The sequence below is a fragment of the Aplysia californica genome, unplaced genomic scaffold, assembly GCF_000002075.1.
Source record: "Aplysia californica isolate F4 #8 unplaced genomic scaffold, AplCal3.0 scaffold00711, whole genome shotgun sequence".
Taxonomy (NCBI): domain Eukaryota; kingdom Metazoa; phylum Mollusca; class Gastropoda; order Aplysiida; family Aplysiidae; genus Aplysia; species Aplysia californica.
The window spans coordinates 48,390-67,130 of record NW_004797981.1 but is presented as its reverse complement, the minus strand read 5'-3'; the positions used below and the strand labels follow the sequence as shown (position 1 = coordinate 67,130).

Below are 18,741 nucleotides of genomic sequence, written 5' to 3'. Positions count from 1 at the left end.
CTATTATCCCCTCAATTTTATTTAACGGTTCGAAGAAGAAGAAGAAGAAGAAGAAGAAGAAGAAGAAGAAGAAGAAGGAGGAGGAGGAGGAGGAGGGGGGAGGAGGAGGAGGAGGAGAAGAGAATCAAACGTCAGAACAACGTAATTATCCTGAGCACTATGAGGTTCCTCGTGCCAAGCGTGAGCTTGACATTGTGTATACTTTTAAACGGTGATCCAGATTTTAGACCAAACAATGCGGTAATAGTTTACTTTCTCGCGTCTAATTCCGGGGAGGACTTCCGTATAGGGCCACCACTCTGAACTCTATGAGAATAGTATACTCACTCAATGTCCATCAAAATCATTACAGAAAGCCTTTAAAGCCAATATAGTATGTTATTACCTACAAATGAGGACATTGCCGTGGTTTACATATTCCTAACTCCAGCGCAAAGTTTTGAATATCCAGTCGCGGATGCATAGATTTTTGTCTAGATCTAGATCTAAAAGCGCCGCCGGAATTAAACGCAAGAAAGTAAACAATTGCTAACAATGCTTCCTCCTTTGTAGAATCAACAACAGATGGCAGTATCTATCGTTTTCTCAATGAGCATAGATGAAAAGCATCTTTCGTTGGTGACAGAACATGATGAGTAAATGGAGTACCATCTTTTTTTAAGGGGGGGGGGGGGAGTTAATGTTTTTGCACGGAGTACGTGCCATGAGGAAAGACTGAGCGTTTTGAGTAAATAAGAGCTCAACTAACAAAGAACTGTTGGATTTCTTACACCCAGTCACCAGATGTAAGGTGAGTACATGTTTTACTGTACAGTGGCCTCAAAAAGAAACTTGAAAATGTAATCACCGAATCATCGTGTTAAAGCCTTGCACTACCCACTCATGCAGTATGCCAATTTAAAGCTAAATAAATCCTGCATCTGACACAATAATATTTCACTTATGTTCAGAGATACTCGAGATATGGTCACTTAAAATAATTAACCTTAAAATCTCTGGCTTGGCGAAATCAAAGAAACGTAAAAGTGTGTTCGCTCGTGTATTGAGGTTCATCAACGTTGGTGGAACTAATATGTATTGAATATCAAATGAAAAAGTAGTATTGTCTCTGCAATGAACAGCATCTACTGAAATATATTTTCAAACAAGTTAGAAAACAGATTACTTACAAATACCATGCTGAACGTAGACTCAACATTGCATGTGCTCATTAGTACGATTTTGATTTTGTTTAGGAGCTATTTTGGTCTTCTTGTAGAGCACAAACCTTTTAGCACATGGCTGTGTAAGTTAGATTTTGGACTAATCACATGTCAGTGAGGAGCAGAGGCCATGAAACTGCCATTTTTTGGGGTGGTCTGGGACGGAATAAAAGTTGATTACATCGTGCAAGTGTTGGAATGTCATGTCTTACCTTTATTTCCCTCATGGTGTCATTCAAATAGACATCTCCATTCATGGCAAATCACTTTCTCATTTGGCCAATATTTTCACGAGACAATTCTTGGAAAACTATACCATATCAACCTTGGAGTGGTCACCAGTAAATAGCCCGATATGTGAAATCCCATGAAACAGCTGCTGAAGGAAATTGACGTTGCTCCCAGTTCAAACCCTTCGTTTGCAACCGTCTGTGACATCTGGGATGAAATGACTGATAATTGTTCAAAATTTAGCAGAGTCGATGCCCTATGGATTCGTGCACTACATAAAACCAGTGGCTCCTACGCAAAATAACAATGAGCACATTTAATGTTAAGTCCAAGTTTTTGTGTTATTTGTCATTGCTCTGTTTTCTGTTTTGTTTGAAATTGAAACTATCGACATTAAATATTGTTTATTGCAGAGAAACAAAATCTCCATTCTTTGGATATGCAATATTGTCCATTCTATCAATATTGATGGTCCCAATACACGCGCGAAGACGTTTCTGAGATTTCGAACAATTTTGCCAAGCCTGATTTTTAAGGTCAATTTTGAGTGATCACATTGTTATCTTAAGCATCTCTTAACATAGCTGGAATATTATTTCGTCAGATGAAGCAGAATTTATTTAGCTTTAAATCGGTATGATGTATGAGTGGGTAGTGTAAGGCTTTAACCCGATGAATGGGTGATTGCATTATCAAGTTACTTTCTTTTGGAACCCACTGTATAATACACATGAGGGTGTGTTACACCCAGTTGTCGGTCAAAGGGATATAAATAGGTTACCGTGAAAAGGGTTAATATGTAAAGCCAAGGTTACTCTCAGCGATAAATCGTATTACATTCTTCGTATAGTAGATCTGTCAGATTTTCTAACTCCATATTCTGTTTAAACATTAAAATGTATAGTGTCCAATTCCCTTTCAACTAGGGGAGATTCCTTCTTCTTGCGCCAGATGACTCTTCGAAACAATTTGCCTGCATTCTGTGTGTTGTTATTTAACAAACGTAAAAAAAGAGGAACACGAAGTTATTAGTTGCAAAATTCTAATGACACAAACTCTCCCTACGCCCTCTCTTAATAATTTGTTATCGTAGTCTCAGGACATAATCGTCCACAGACATTCGAGGGATCTGTAGGCCTCTATATCTCAATAAAGAGAATAAAGCTGGCATTCCATATGCCCGAAAAACCGATGCGAACTTCGGGTGTGAATTTCGTGTACAAAATTCGGGTGCGAAGAAAAAAGAGCCCTCCTTCCATATACGCGAAATTCGCATCCGTCATCTGACTGAAATCACGGCACCAGTTCAGTCAGAGCAAGCACTCTACATTGAAAACAAGAGAATTTTGCTGTTAGAACTCCTGTTCCTATGAAAGCAGCTTTAAATTGTTTTGTCCAGACTTGATGATGGTCCTTCCTTCATAAGCTTTGCTTTCTTGGGTCGTTTTCTTTTTGAAGCTTCGGTCCTATCACCGACAGCGCTGGCTGATGTGGCTGTGGCACAGACAGCAATCTTAAGTTATAATTCATGTATGTTAGAAGTTATATTCAAGTGCATTTAATTAAGGATGTAAGTGAAATGCTATTTTTAGTTATTACATGATTTAAACGATAAATGATAGCATAGATAGATTACATAGACTCCCGAAAGTTTCCCACAAACTAAAAAAAAAGTGGTTGCCATGCAAATGACAGCCACCTTGAAAATAAACACTTCTTTTCAGTCTTGGTTTTAACACTTCTCTCTCGAACCAAGGAAATCAACATTTCGATGTTTTCCCCACTTATCTTGTGCTTCTATCATGTTCTATGCTGCTTCGTTCCTTTGAAGTAGATTTGGCGGGAAATAAGCCCCGCCCACTTCACGAAGAATTCGCATGCGAAGAAAAAAGTTTCGCTCCCTCGTGCGAAACAAAATGTTCGCATGCGAATTTCGGACTCAGCCATGCGAAATTCCGGCATATGGATTCACCCAATGACAAAAACGTTGGTGCGAAAAAAATAATTCGCAAGCGAAATTCGCACCCTAAGTTCGCATCGGTTTTTCGGGCATATGGAATGTCAGCTTAAGTGTCTTTCGACCAAGTCACTATACTGTACACTGTACAGTGACTGTGCAGTAGTAGATAGTAGATATCTAGTGTGCAGTGTGTACTGTGTAGTCCTAACAGCTTTGACGTCAGATGCACTTACAACGCACTGGGTGACCTTGATACATAACTTTAGATTGAAAATAGACAATTGAAAAACAAAGTTTGCTCCAGTTCTAAAATATGGCATCAAATCAGGTTCCACGTGAGCCACTTGGCTTATTTTGATACGCCGATTTCTAAAATGAAATCAGTTTTTAGCAGCGATAATTATTTTGAAAATTCTGCGCGCCAAGTTAAATCCCGCGCGGCGGCAAACTTCAAAGGAATTTTGCGTCACAGCTTCTCACTTGTCACTTCACACTGGGGGGGGGGGGGGGGGGGTGTGTGTGTGTGTTTTTGTTTTGTTTTTGTAAAGTGTTTTACGGCGCTCGCAACTGCATAGGTCATATGAGCGCGCGGGACACACCTAATATTTTCAGTTGGTAGGAATTTTGAATTTTGCCCGGGTGGCGGCCGAAGCCTACTCTTATCGATTTTAGACCACCAAGGGATCTTTAACGTGCGCAACTTGCACACGGGCCCTCCGAGATTTTTCGCCCTTGTCCTAGAAGGCTAGATGTAGATCTTTCCTACCAGAAGATCAGGGGTGTGGCAGAAAGACAGCAGTAAGGAGGGGCCAAGGAGTAGCAGTAGAAAGGCTGCAGAAAGAGTCAGGAGCCCAGAGGAGGGGGCAAAGGAGGTGAGGGGGTGGGGGCAGAAAGTGGAAATGAAAGCAGACAACAGAACATTGCTAGAGAGCAGGAAAGGAGGTGAAAGGAGACAATTTTAGAGAAGAAAATTTTTTGGTCGCTACCCGGATTCGAACCCGGGACCTTTGAATGAGAGGCCAACGCCTTAACCTCTAGGCCACGAGAGCCCCCTGTGTGTGTGTGTGTGTGTGTGTGTGTGTGTGTGTGTGTGCGTGTGTGTGTGTGTGTGTGTGTGTGTGTGTGTGTTCTATTATACTGTTGTTTGTCCTCTTTATGATTGGAAAATACTACAAGATGCTTGGTAGAATCTAGATCTATATAAAATACTTCTTTTTGTGATCTTCTAAATCCAGAAAGAAAAACGGTCACCCGCGAGTTATTTTGTTAATTTGGACACACTGGTTCCGAATTTGATATTATTTTTACGATTAGACATAGTTTTAAATGTTTATGGAAAAATCGTTTTGGCGGGCCGCGGGTGTATCGATACCATCATCAATACCATCACAACGAGGTATTCACTTGGGGCAGTCGCTGTTCCCCGGACAAATTTTTTCCTGTTTTTAAAAATAGAGTCGCTGTTCCCCGGTGCTCCGTTGATGTCCGCACACATAGAGGGGCTGAGGTAGGATCGGAACCATTTCCTCTGCATTGCAACAATCAAACTCAAACTAAAAAGACAAGTGAAGACAGTCACCAAAAAACGCTTTGATTCAACAAAACTGAAAAAGCAGCGAACAGAAACGACATGCGAGAATTATACCAGATTACAAAAAGACTAGCTGGAGACTTTGGAAAACCATCAGAGGAACCAGTAGAAAAGAGAGACGGCACCATGGCAACAGCTTTAGAAGACAAAAAAGATCGATAGGCGGAACACTTTTAAGAGATTTAATAGACCACTCCAAACAAATGAATTCAACTTTGACAAAGTACAACCAATGGAGGAATTGAACATAAATACTGACAAAATAACCATGCCGGAAATTTTAACAACAGTCATGAAAATGAAAAGTAACAAAAGTCCACGAGAAGATAGAATTACCGCTGAGATGCTTAAAACGACTGGAAACGAAGGTTATGAGATATTACTTTTGCTATTTAAGGAAATCCTTGCCCCTTGGAATGGAGAAAGGGAAATATAATAAAACTACCCAAAAAAGGGGGACTTAAAAGACTGTAGCAATTGGAGAGGAATAATGCTTTTATCAGACTCTGGAAAATTATTTTATGCTATTATCTTGTCTTGATTCAGAACAGCAATACATGAGAGACTAAGAGAGGAACAGGCGGGTTTTCGACCAGGGAGATCATGTACAGATCAACTGTTTGTTCTGAGAACAAAATGCTCACAGGACAGATTTGGTCCTCGAGCCATAGTTTGCCCATGCCAGTTTTAAAGCATGCACTGAGATAGTCTTACAAACAGTAACACTAACCTTAACCTCTGCCAGCTCCCCCTCTAAGTGAGATATCTGTGTAGCTCCGATGGCCGCCTGAGCATTGCCAGTGGCTATCTGCTGCTGTACAGTCATGCTGGTAATAACGCCTTTATTCTGGAGCTCAGAGTTTTTCAGTTCCAGTTCTTGCCTGTGAAGATTGCAAGTTGTTGTTAACTGCAAATCAGCGCTATGAGTCACATTTTGTACAATATTACAAAACACATTATGACTTCAATTATAGTGCAAGCTTTACACAGCGGATAAAATACCGTCCAGATCGCTCACTTAGTTTTTCTTCCCCGGTTCCTCCCCGACCATCCTCACCACCCTGCCCGCCCCGCCCGACAGCCCAGCGCGTAGTCATAAATCACTTGTCAGAGGGGTTAATTGGGGTGACCGCAGCGCCACACCTCCTGTGCCGGGGCAGTAGTAAATATGGCGTTTTAGTGCGAATTGAAAGCCTCCTAACTCTGAAACTATAAATGCTACAAGGCCGATTGAGATTTCATTGTAACGTGCTATGTTTGACCTGTAAGCCGGTATAACTTGTTTTCTTGTAAGTCCGATTATATCAGTTTTACAAGGGATTTAAGTAAGTCTGTGATTTTCAAACTGGCATCTTCAATGCTCAGAACTTTTCCAGTTTGGATTTAAATATTTCAATCCGGCCCCCAACGATTTAAACAAAAATTCATGTATCAACTGTGGTGACAGTTTTAATTTACATGTGCAAGTTTCAAATGCACTAAGTTATTCTATGATTTTCTGTGATTTAAAAAATGTACAGCTGGCACATGATATAGATGTACAGCTGGCACATGATATAGATGTACAGCTGGCCCATCAGTCTATGGAGAATTGCATGCCTGGAATAGGACAAAATGTGCATATCTACGGCAAAAAATGAAAGAGGGCTGAAAAAAACCGAGGAGGACATTCAATTGTTACAAGGCTGTCAGGTTTTGTCAGATAATCCACGAGAAGCAGAGAGATTTGAGAGGGAGGGTTCTAGTGTACATGATCAGCTGTCAGAGTTAGAGTTTGAGGAGCTTATTCCAAGGTCAAGTCCTGCCTGCTCTGAATTTGATAACATCCTCAAACAACACAACATCACACCACAGGCCTACCACAGCCGTTCATTTATGGGAAACCACTGCCATAAATACTTCACAGCCCATGTGTACAGACAGCTAGCATCATTTTTAACAAAAAGAACAGTTGCATGTACACGAAATCAAAGCATAATAGACACCGCATTAATTGTTCTGAGAGAGAAATTTGTTCACATAAAAGACACCTTCAAAGATATCCACACAGTAATTGCACATGGAAAGCCAATCACTTTAGAGAGAATACCACATATTCAGTCATGCATCACACGATATATGTCTTTATACAGAAACATATTTTGGCAAATAAAAGGTCTTGAGTCGATAGTGCCGTAAAACACGTGCTACTCAATCACCTAAACAACACATCCTTGAGAAACACTGCGTTCCTTGGATACAAAAATGTGGGTTTGGAATGGCCTTCCATGGTGAGCAAGGGGGTGAGCTCATTCATGCAACCGTGGCCAAGCTGGAAAAACGAGTAGCAGCAATAACAGACAAAGAAAAACATGTCAAAACAATCATGCAGTCACAACACGTCCAAACCCACCCAAAGCTACTCTGTCGTGTGCACCACCCATCAAAAGACGAAAGCTTACAGCGGAAAAATGAGATAATTCCTCCAGTCCAGCAATATTGTGTTCTTTTTGTATTTTGTGTTTAGGTTGTGTTTTCATAAGTGTATCGGCAAGAAAAGATCTGTCCTGTAGTTACATGTATCGTGGATTTCGCTATGAAAAAACAAGGTCGCAAAGCAAGAGTATTGCAAAAATCAACTTCAAACCTGAATAATTACGGATCCAGAAACTTCTTGCATATGCCCCTTTGTGAGTACAAATTTCATTATGTTCTCAGTCCTGTGTGCAAATTTGATTGAATTCGTTGGGGGCAAACACATTTAAATTGATGTTTATAATTGATTACCCATGACACATTTATCAAATTTAAGTCCCCTTTTTGAGAACTTCACAGCTTGTAAGTGTAATGTACCATGGTCTTCCGATTTCTTCATTTTCTTCCTTAATATGTTGAATATTTACGTGGTCTTTATTAAAATGTTCATCTTACATTAGCTTTGGCTCACTGTGCTGGTAAACTTTGCAAAAAATACAAGAGCGCTGCCGGTGTTCGGCTGATAAGGGAAATCCCCGGCGGCGCAGGTAAATGACCCCGTGACCTGGGGAAGCGCGGGCTTGCTTGCCTCGCGCCAGCCGAAACTAAATGGGCGCTCCTTATCCGCTGTGTTTAGCACTTTTGCTTTATAAACATTTTAAAAAATCAGACCAGCAAAAATTCTAGCCCTGAGAATGCACATATATATTCCTGTCTCAGAATCCAGATCCCAGTCTCCAGCTCTTTATCTAGGTCAGCTGTCATAATGGAAAAAGGACGAATATGGTAACATCCAGGTAGCATGGAACTTCTTTCAGGAGCAGCAAGAAACGTTTACATTTCCACTTAAAACTTTTCTATTTTTTATTCTTTTAAGCTACAATTTAGCAGAAATTTGGTTAAGAGGGCCATCAATCTGTTTTAAAGTCTGCACTGTTGAGACTGAAAAAAACATTTATCGTTCTACTTTGGACCCCACACTCACAGGTGAGTCTTGCTTTGTATGCCAAAATGACCAAAGGTACAGTGGAACTCTGATTCAATGAGGCCGCTGGGCCTGACCTAAAATCTAGTTGAATCCGAGTGTTCGTTATAGCAAACAGGAGGTTTTGTGTAAATAATTACAGGCACTGAGCAAGTAATGTATAAAGAGAAGTAACAAGTGGTGCTTGAAATGCCTGCATATTATGAGCTGTGCAAAAAAAGATTGATTCGTTCAAATGCACGCCTGTGTCATCTCGATTGTTTGCCAAAAAGTTGTGTAGCTGTGTAGAGCCTAGCATACCGCAACTTTTGATTCCATAGACCAGCACACAATTCATTCTGTAGATTTACGTAAAGAGTGCATTTATTTAATCTCCAAAGATCCGTGATGTGTGGGTATCTTCTACGGAAAGCAGGATCTCTTCAGTAACTGAGCATTGCAAGATTATTTGTGAACAAAGAAGAAGCTGTCTGCATTGATGTGACAGTGACCATGTGCCATTTGTCACCTTGGCTGTTTTTGCCTGCCAGCACAGACCAGCTATGAGGAGGAAACGCTGAACGAGCACTGATCCTTGACCAATCAACCATTTGTCATTCTCACAAGAGTAAGGGAAAAACGATGATTTCTGAATAAAGTAAACAACAAACAAGACATGGCAAAACCAATGGTACCATAAGGCACTGTTCTATAAAATATGTAAAATTTGAAAAATTGAAAAATTTCGATAATTCGTTGTTTTTCTTTTGCAATGGAAGAGGTAGGCTCTACCACTTTTCGTACTTTATGGAACATGTTTTTTTCTCATCTCAGCCATGTGCTCTGTGATTATTTATGAACTCTCTGTTTGAAATGACTTATTCTTCACATAGCAGATCATATGTCTAAAACAAAATCAATGAAAGCCTTTAGAGTGTTTCCTATCATTGTTATTTAATCTTTTAAAATCAGTCTATGATCTTTTTTTCAACGGTTTCTGTTCACTTGAGCATGTTTCAGTGGTCAGTATTGAGGGAAAGGGTCTTCCACAGAGAAAATTTACATTTCACAAAACAAAATTATCTTCAATAAGACTGGAGCACAAACATCTCAATTTCAGAGCATTGATATACCTCAGATTTGTGAGCTCAGATGTTAGTCGCTGGTTCTCCTTGAACATGCTGCCCTCGGTAACCTTAGCCTTGCTCTGTAGTCCCTTGATCTCCTCATAGAGACGTTTGTTCTCTGCCTGGTAGCCAGCTAGTAAGTTCTCCTGCTCCTGCACTTCTCGCTCTAGTCGTGCTGTTTGACCTAGATTGCATGTGATTTTTATATCATAAGGCTCTATGGAAACTCTGTTATCACTTGGCGATATTTCCAAGAATAAGATAAAAAGACTACTATGAATTATACACTCATTTCTGATAGGATTGGGCTAAGAAGGTGCAGTACCTAGAACTCTCTCCAACAACCCAAGTTCACAGAGTCCCCTATCCCCCAAAAACATTCAAACCAAGGTCATCCACATCATGGTCCAGCATGATACTAATTGAACTGACGGTAGGCCCATTATTTTTCTTGGCTGCGACTGCAGAACCAAAATGGAGAAACTGATATGCCACTGGATTTCCTAAAACATTTTCCCCAGTGTTGAGGGGTGTAAATAAAAGAAAAAAGTATACCTGCATAAAAACATAATGTCTCAGTCTGGCACAAAGACCAACTGTGCTTATAATATAGACATTACAATGGTCACATGGTTTTAGAAAAAAACAGACATGTTCGAAAGACAGACAAGCTGCAAGTGGCACTTTTCAAATGCCTACATGCCAAAATCAAATACCATGACGTTTTTGAGGAGAGGTAAAGTGTTGGACATGCAGTTAAAATTAAAAGCTGTGATTGCAACGACATCTCCAGGATGTGTTATCAAAGACATGTACACTAAGTGGTAAGCGAAAACTTCAACCCAACTACATAAGTTACAGTAAATCATAATGATAATTAGCATTGACAGCATTTATGTTGCGAATTTCTATTTTCAAAAAAATGTTCAGTGCACATTACAGTCAAAAGGATAATACAGTCAAACCCCATTATACTGCCTACCTTGGAACAAGCATGAAGTTGGTGGCATAACAGGGCTGGCAGTACATCAAGATTTTCTTGTTCTCTGTTAAATACATGTGGCACCGACTGCCCAACATCAAGGGAACTAGTTTACAAATCACTACATGAAGTATTGAGTTATCTCCCTTCAATTTGTCAATTAGACTTGAGTGTAAGCCTCACTAAATAAAAGTCCCACGGGCTGATAACTGGCAGCACCATATATTTTGCCGGGGGGGGGGGGGGGGGGTCCTCCAGGCGATTTGAAAAACAAATTCCCATTATTAATAAAAATGTTTTTTAAAGTATTGACAAAGGCCTAAAAATATAAGCATTTTCATAATCAGCGCATCAAATTATCAAATTTGTTGGATGGGGAGGGGGTTTGATGCTGAATTACAAAGTAAGTTATGTTTTTTTAAATTTTAGGCCTACTCTTCTACATTACACATTGTATTGCGTTTGCTTGTGACACACTACATCACTGTTGATCTATCCATACTACCTGAAATCTACAAGACAAAAGGTCTGGTGGTGGGATGGGCGGGGAGGGAGCAAATCGGCAAAAAGCGCTTGATCTAGACCAAGGCCTAGCTCTAGGGATGCCAAATGATTTTTGAACAAAAAAATGAAAATGAGCGGAGCATCACATCTCACCTAAAACAAACCTTGCAAACTTTTAAATGAGCACACAAAAACATCTCTCTTACTTCTCCCCTTTCCTTTGCAAGGGTATGAGGACTTTGTTTCACAAATTCCAGTAATACTATATCTGTCTTGAGAAGAAGGACCTTATGTCAGTGGTCTTGTTCTTCGGGGATGCCAAATGATTTTTGAAAAAAAAACACCTGAAAAAGCCTGAAAAACCTGAGATTTGGCATCCCTGTAGCTCACAGAGACTTGTGTGTGAAAGATTGTCACGCAACCACCGAGTGGATGTGCCATGCGCCATGAGTTGCCTGGTGTGTACTGTGTATTTCTGGCAGTCAGTTCCCTGACGGTACAACAGGGTAAATATACAGTAATTAGTAAGGACCAAAAAACTGAGATAGTTGGTGGATGGCAGTGTAAAGGTACAAATACTATGTTTAAATCGGAACTCTTTTTGTACAGTGGCAAAACCTGGCGGAAAGCGGGGCTGGCGGTACAACGAGGTTTAACTGTACATTTTAAAGTGCATTGTAACCCAAATTTCTTCATGTCTGTAAATAATAATAACAGTAAAAATGAAAACTTTGGTATGAGACAGTGACAACGTTTACTTACTTTCTTGGGGGTCTTCACAGCTGCCCTGGACAGAAGAACCTTCAGACATCTTTGCTTTGGACGCCTTGTCCCCCTCCAGTTCTTTCAGCTGGAAGAATATGGAACCATAAGCAAGGCTTCAAAGAGTAATTCTGTACACCAGGTCTTCTTTGCTGGCTCTTTTTTTTTGTATGTGTTTTGCTAATTCATTTTCCTCGAATGTGTTGAATTCACATTTTGAGTCGTTCGTTGTCAACTTAATTTTGCCAATTTCTTTAACAATGTGAAAATTGTGAGTTCAAGGCATGTGTGAAAAAAAAAAAATCAGATTACAGTATGTTAGAAGAATTTGGTGAATTGAACTTACCTTGGCAGAAAGCACAAAATTCTCTTGTTTCAAAGTGAAGACTTCATCTTCATATTTGAGTTTTTGAGAACTGAGTTGTTTTTTTAACTCTTTCTCTGTTCCTGTTGCATCAGCTGTCAAAAAGTACAATACGTAAATCAAAACCAAGGCACTGTATGGACATTAGCATATAAGGTGTTAACATTTATAAAATATATGTTAAAAATGAAGGGTTGATTTCAGAGTATGAAAGACAATTTTGTTAAGTATAGTCAAATCCGCTCTGACAAGACAATTACCTGTACAAATGACCAATTCCCACTTCCCCCTTGAGTTGTTCTTTATTATAATGAAACTGTTCATGAAGACCACCTCTCTGAGGTAAACAGTTTTCTCCTTGACAATAGATGGTCATTTTGCACAGGTTCGATGAAAGAAAAAAAAATCATAATAAAGTCAACTAAAATATCTTAAAAATACAAAATGTTCCTTTTTCCTTGCTACTACCACAGTGAAGTATTCCCACACTGAGATCTCAGCACCTTGAGCTTTGGTATTCTTCTGTCCAGATAAGAGCTTGAAAGGTTTGTAATCAAGAAACAGCTGAGTCCAGTTCTAGACATGAATCATTCACATTCAACAAAGACTGAACCTCCAAATACAGTTGAAACTGTCTACTGTGGCCACGCATTGTCAACGAGAAAAGTGGCTGTATGAGACAGGTGGCCATCTTACTCAGTGTCATTACAATGAAAAGAAATACACATGGAAATGGGAAGTGGCTGTTTGTACAGGTGATTGTCTTATATAGCTGACCATTAGAGCAGGTTCGACTGTATAATATATTGGTGATCAAAAGAAAAGCACCACTTTTTGATTGGCAAAAAATTTAATCTTTGAGTCTTTAACACTTTTCCTTTCACATGAGTAGTATGATCTGAAAAGTAGGTCATTGTACAAAAGCAACTTTTGGTGCTTCAGTTAGTTGGTGCTTCAGCACCCATGTGAAAAATGTAAAAATTAGTATTTTTCTCCGACCATGTGGCAGATTTTTTCTATTCTTAGGGGTCTTTTTTTAAAGCCGCATTACCATATTTTGGTCAATGTCACCCAAGAAAGATGGTACATTTTACTCAAGTTCAGAAAAATGAAGCCATCGGCATGCTCAGCACTCCTTTTGTGAGAACATTCGACATAAGAAGAAAAACTATCAGTCTTCTGAGGCATTGTGACTGGGCCACTTAAAGACTGACCTAGAACTGGATATCCAAGGGGAATAACACCAGCTCAAGACCAATACGGTAGGCCTGTGAAATCATTTCTGGACAGCTGCTAAAATCACAAGACAATTTCCTGAACTTTGACCAATCAGGGAGCATACTGTTCGTCGCAACATTTTTTTTTTTTCAATCCAGAAAAAATTTGATTGTAATAGATCCATGGCCTGCCCTTTCACCAGATTTGAAACCAATTGAGCACCTGTAGGACAGGATTGATTCTGTTGTCCTTGACATGAATCCTGGTCCCAGAAAGATTTTTACAGCTGCAGAAAGCCTTCATCAATGCCTGAAACAACATTTTTAAGGTAAACTGTGTACTTTATGAGCACAAGATGCACTACTGTGTTGAATGTACATGGGGATCACAGGGCATACTGGTGTGCAAACTTTTGGATTTTACCCCTGTGGTCAAATTTCAGTTATAATAGAGATGTATTTGCTTAAAAATAATCCTTTCACCTTGATCTTCCTATCAAATACATCAAACAGGGTGACCCCAAAAAAAATTTACAACTTTTTTAAACATATATTTTCATCACAGCGTCACTTTTCGCCCGATTCTGTTACTTTTAGTTCGCGTGACTCAGCAGCCCGCCGGAGCTCCCCTGCTCGAGGTCATGGGGTTAATGAGCTCTGAAGCGACTTTGCCGGTGTCGGTTAAGAAGTTCGCATTTTTGACTATGTTCAAACCGATATAACTTCTTCCCCATCCCACATGGCAAACCATTACGCGGATGTACTAAAAGCTCAATGTCTTGAGATTTATTCTGCGTTAGAATGGTTAGTTTCTGTGCCTTAGTTTTTGTTCTAGACAAGTGTTTGTAGAGTACCCAATTTGTCCTACTTTAGTTACAAACTTATGAATAAATGATTGTTAATTTAAAAAAGGCACGACAGATCTCTCCAAAATCTGTGTTAAACTGACTACGAATACCATGTCTTTTACCATGAGAAATCTTAAATCTGCGCGAGTAGAAATAGTCAAGTTATAAGAGAAGAAAGATGCACATCTGCATTTTTTAACTAAAGACGATCAGCGTTAGCTCTTATTTTACTATTAAACAAGAGAAATTTACTCTGCGTTTGTTCATGAATCATGCTGTGTCTGCGGCAGCCTGCATACAACTAAAAAGATAATATAATATATAAGCGATGAAAAAAACCTCAAAACCGTGTAAATACATGGGTAGAGATAAAGTTCTAGTATGGAATAAAAATAATGACAGCTAAAACATTCATTCTTAGTTTTTGTGTAGGAAATATGCGCGGACACAATTATGAATGTAAAGAAATCAGTCACATTGTCAGTTATTGCAGATGGTCATAGAAATGTTTAAAAAAGCTGGAAAAGTCTGGTGCTGATTCAGTGTCCCTGGAAAGCTAGAAATTATTCTTATAACCCAATTACGAGAAGTCATCCCTATTATTCAGTCAACTTACAAAACCTAGACTTGGCGTGTTAAGAAAAGTAAGGAATTTCTGGAGTGTAACAGATACTGTTCATGTATTAGATCTACGTTGAAGATATATTCTAGCACTAAAATCGATTTGTACTTTTCATAGAGACACTTCATGGTCACTTTTATAAACTTTCGAGAAAATATGCGAATATTCACCATTATATTAGACACATAAAGTTGTATTTGGAGGAATTACTTCATAGCGAATTGTGTGCCCGATGGATAAAATTGCAAAATTACAGCCTTCTATTATATGCGCAGATACCATCTTTTCTGAGTATCTGCACCAATGTTATGTCGTTCATGTTCCAAAAGTTCGACAGATTTTGACGATGCCTTTTTTTTATACTGATTTTTTTTCATTCACGCTAGTCAAAAAAAAATTACAATTTGGCATTGCCGACTCCAGCGCGTCTAACGAAATAACCAGACAAGCTACAACGTCCGTTCTTTTTTGAGTCTCAAGAGCAGAAATGCTTGCTTTGGGTGCACTAAATGAGAATTACCATAAATAAAAGGATACACCTTAAATTGTACGTTGAAAAGTACCAAAAATTAATTCGGCCCAGACAGAGCGGCGACAGGGAGCTGACCCCCGTGACCCCGACGTGATAAGGCGCCTGGCGGGGAACCCCCCGCGGCAACTAAAATTCCACTGCCGGTGCGCCGTGTCCTCCACACTGAAACTTCGTGTTTCAATTTTGAACACAATATTTGGCAGCCAAAAGGAATTTGGCCGATATTCATTTTAGATAATTCCACAGAATAGTTTTGCTCTAGATAGCACACAAGAAAACAACTCATTGTTAGCCTTGTCCTCATTTGTGTAGCATGAAGTACTAGTTCACACTAGGTCTGACCCCAAAAGTCACAACAATTGCGCCATACTGCAAGCTACAGCAGTCTAACAAGTCAACATAAGTTTGCAGCTACTGTTTTTAACAAACTTTCTTTGCATTCAAGGATCATGGTTAAGTTTATATTAAAGAGCAGAGAGCTTTTTGTATTGAGCATTACTTTGCCTCCAACTCGTCATCTCTGACATTTTGTAAGTTTCGCACAGGGCATGGAAAAAAGGTTAACTGCCCTCATGACCTTTTTTGATGTCATGGATAGAGATGTTCCACCAGTTTGAATCTATAGAGAGAATTGGAACTACAAATTCCTAGAAAAAAAGACCACTACTGTTCGTGGTTCCTGGATCGTCTTGAAAAGCGTGAACATTTCCTCAATGACATTTGTTTCAGTGGCAAAGCCCATTTCTAGGGGCTCTCATGGTCGAGAGATTATGGCGTTTGCCTTTCATTCAATAGGTTCTGGGTTTGAATCCGAATAGAAACGGAAAATTTTCTTCTCTAAAATTGTCTCCTTTCATCTCCTTTCCTGCTCTCTAACAATGTTCTGTCGTCTCTTTTTGTCTCCACTTTCTGCACCCACCCCACCTCCTTTGCCTCCCTCTTCTGGGCCTTGGCTCCTTCTTACTGCTGTCTTTCAGTCACACCCCTGGTCTTATGGTGTGTAAAATCTAGTATCTAACCTTCTCCAATAAGGGCAAAAAATGTGTGCAAGTTGCGCACATTAAAGATCCCTTGGTGGTCCAAAATTGATAAGAGTAGGCTTTGATTGCCCATTTTCACCTTTCAGGATACATTTTCTCCAAAAATGCTGTCTATTGGAAAAAAGCCAAGGCAACCAAAACACGAGAAGACATTGAAAACTACCAGGAGGCGTCTAAAAGAGAACCACAATGAGTTCTTGAATGTATGTGGGAGACTGGTTAGTTTGACCTTTGAAGCATAGTAGGGCTAACTTAAATTTGATTCTCGTTTTCAGTGGAAGCCAATGGAGCTCTTTACGGAGCGGAGTCACATGATGGCGTTTTGATTGTGTTCACAATTGAAGTTATAACATTAATAACATCATCAATATGACTGTCAGTAGGTATTGGGTCTAAATGACAGGATTTTGGCGGGCATTCCATGACAGTGTCTTTCACAAATTCACGACTAACTGACTTGAGTGCATATATATGGAATGAATTTCATGTCAGACAGCTCAAAGAACACAAAGTAATCTGAGCATAAAATGGTGGTTTGTATGAGTCTGAAGACTTTGAAGTGAAAGAAATCAATTGCCACTGCATAGCTCACAAAAGCAAAAAATTGCAGCTTGTGAAAGGGAATGATTTAATCCACAGGACCAAATACACTGAACCTTGTTTAATGAATTCTGCTTACTTTGAAGTTTGGATTTCATTATCCTCTCTGCATTCAATTGCTCCCTGAGATCTCTCATTTCGTCTATGAGGGCTGCTTCTCTCTCATGGCCAGGCCGTTTGGCCCATTCTGTTTTTAGCTGGTTTCCAGTATCATTAGTCTGAACAAGACACAAAAACATAAACAAAATATGACTGAAAAGGCTAAAAAGTAAGAACTATCAGAAAGTAGCAAAAATAATATTGATAAAATAGCAAAATTAAAAATGTTCTTTTTAATCTCATATCTTGATGCTGTGAAGCACAAGGCGGCTATCCCGAAAAATGCTGTTTTGAGAAAATTGAAGGTAAAATGTTTGCCCCTTGTTCTGTTTCTTCAAAAGACAAGGAGAGTTTTCTCTATAACCAAACAAATATACACACCAATGAAACCAAACTTCCCATATAGGTAGGGCAATGCCCACTTTTGTTGTAGGAGAAGATTTCTGGAAACCCACGAAATCTAGTTACCCCGCTTGTCCTTAAAAGTGACCATATATGCTTTGCCTAAAAAGAAAAGAAGCTTTTACAGCCTCCTATTTCACGAGTATCTGTGAACTGCAGCATAACACATGTTGTTCGGGCAATTGATAAATTTACGGTGTTCTTAATTGGACTTTGTGCTCTTTTCATTGGGATTTTAGTTATTTCCTTACAATTTTAAGACTAACAAAAGTTGATTAATCACACAGAAATTTTACATTAAGTACAAATGGGAATAAAGCAAAGTATTTGTAAAAATTCATCTGTGGAGATTATGAATTGCAGTGCTGGAATGTTCGCACCATTTATGAAGCAGGAAAGAGTTCTCAAGTGGCACAACAGATGAAGAGATATATGCTGCACAAACTAGGAGTCAGCGAAACCCACTGGATACAGTCTGAACAGAAGCAGCACAGCTCGGGGGAACAAATATTGTATTCTGGGAGGGAGTTGGAATTATTTTGAGCAAGTATGCACAGAGGTCACTTAGAGGATGGGAACCACAAGGGGAGGGGATCATCATGGCTTCCTTCACTACAAAGAGTAAGAGCATCAACATGAACATAGTTCAGATCTACGCCCCAACAAATGAAGCTTCGGATGAGGACAAGGATGTTTTTACAGCCGGCTCCAGGGGGTCATCGACAAACTACCAAGGAAGGAAGTCAACATCATAATGGGAGATGCCAATGCCAAGAGGATCCAGGTTTTCCTGAACAAGTGTCTGATGAAGCTACTGAAGATCAGATGAATGGACAAGATCACCAATGAGGAAGTATTAAGAAGAACGAGACAGAGCCCAGTCAGAGATGCGGTGGGAAGAAGGCGTTGGCGATGGATTGGACACACTTTAAGGAAGTCAAGCAGCTGCATGACAACAAAGAAAGTGTTAGATTGGAACCCACAGGGTAAAAGGTCAAGGGGAAGACCATGTGGAACCTGGAGAAGAGTAACGGAAATGGATGTACAGAAAAGTGGGAAGACATGGAGTGACATCAAGAGACTAGCCCAGGATAGGGAAAGGTGGAAAATGTTTGTTCATGGCCTATATCCTGATCCAGGGCGAGAAAGGCAATGATGATGATGATGACATTGGGCAGGTGTGACCAGCGTGGTTTGGGGCTGTTCAAATACAATTTTACACCTCTTTTGGGACTTTAGC

General features: G+C 39.7%; 1 protein-coding gene across 3 annotated transcripts in view; it reads right to left on the bottom strand.

Moving 5' to 3' along the window:
* The window catches only part of LOC101860772 (centrosomal protein of 162 kDa), a gene marked incomplete at its 5' end in the record, with an annotated part of 133,182 nt that overhangs the window by 66,951 nt on the left and 47,490 nt on the right, over nt 1–18,741 (bottom strand). For all 3 annotated transcript variants that reach the window (XM_013088260.1, XM_035972496.1, XM_035972497.1), the window contains 5 exon segments: nt 5,715–5,865; nt 9,536–9,713; nt 11,778–11,865; nt 12,124–12,236; nt 17,080–17,218. In XM_013088260.1, coding sequence (XP_012943714.1) covers nt 5,715–5,865; nt 9,536–9,713; nt 11,778–11,865; nt 12,124–12,236; nt 17,080–17,218 — 669 coding nt within the window.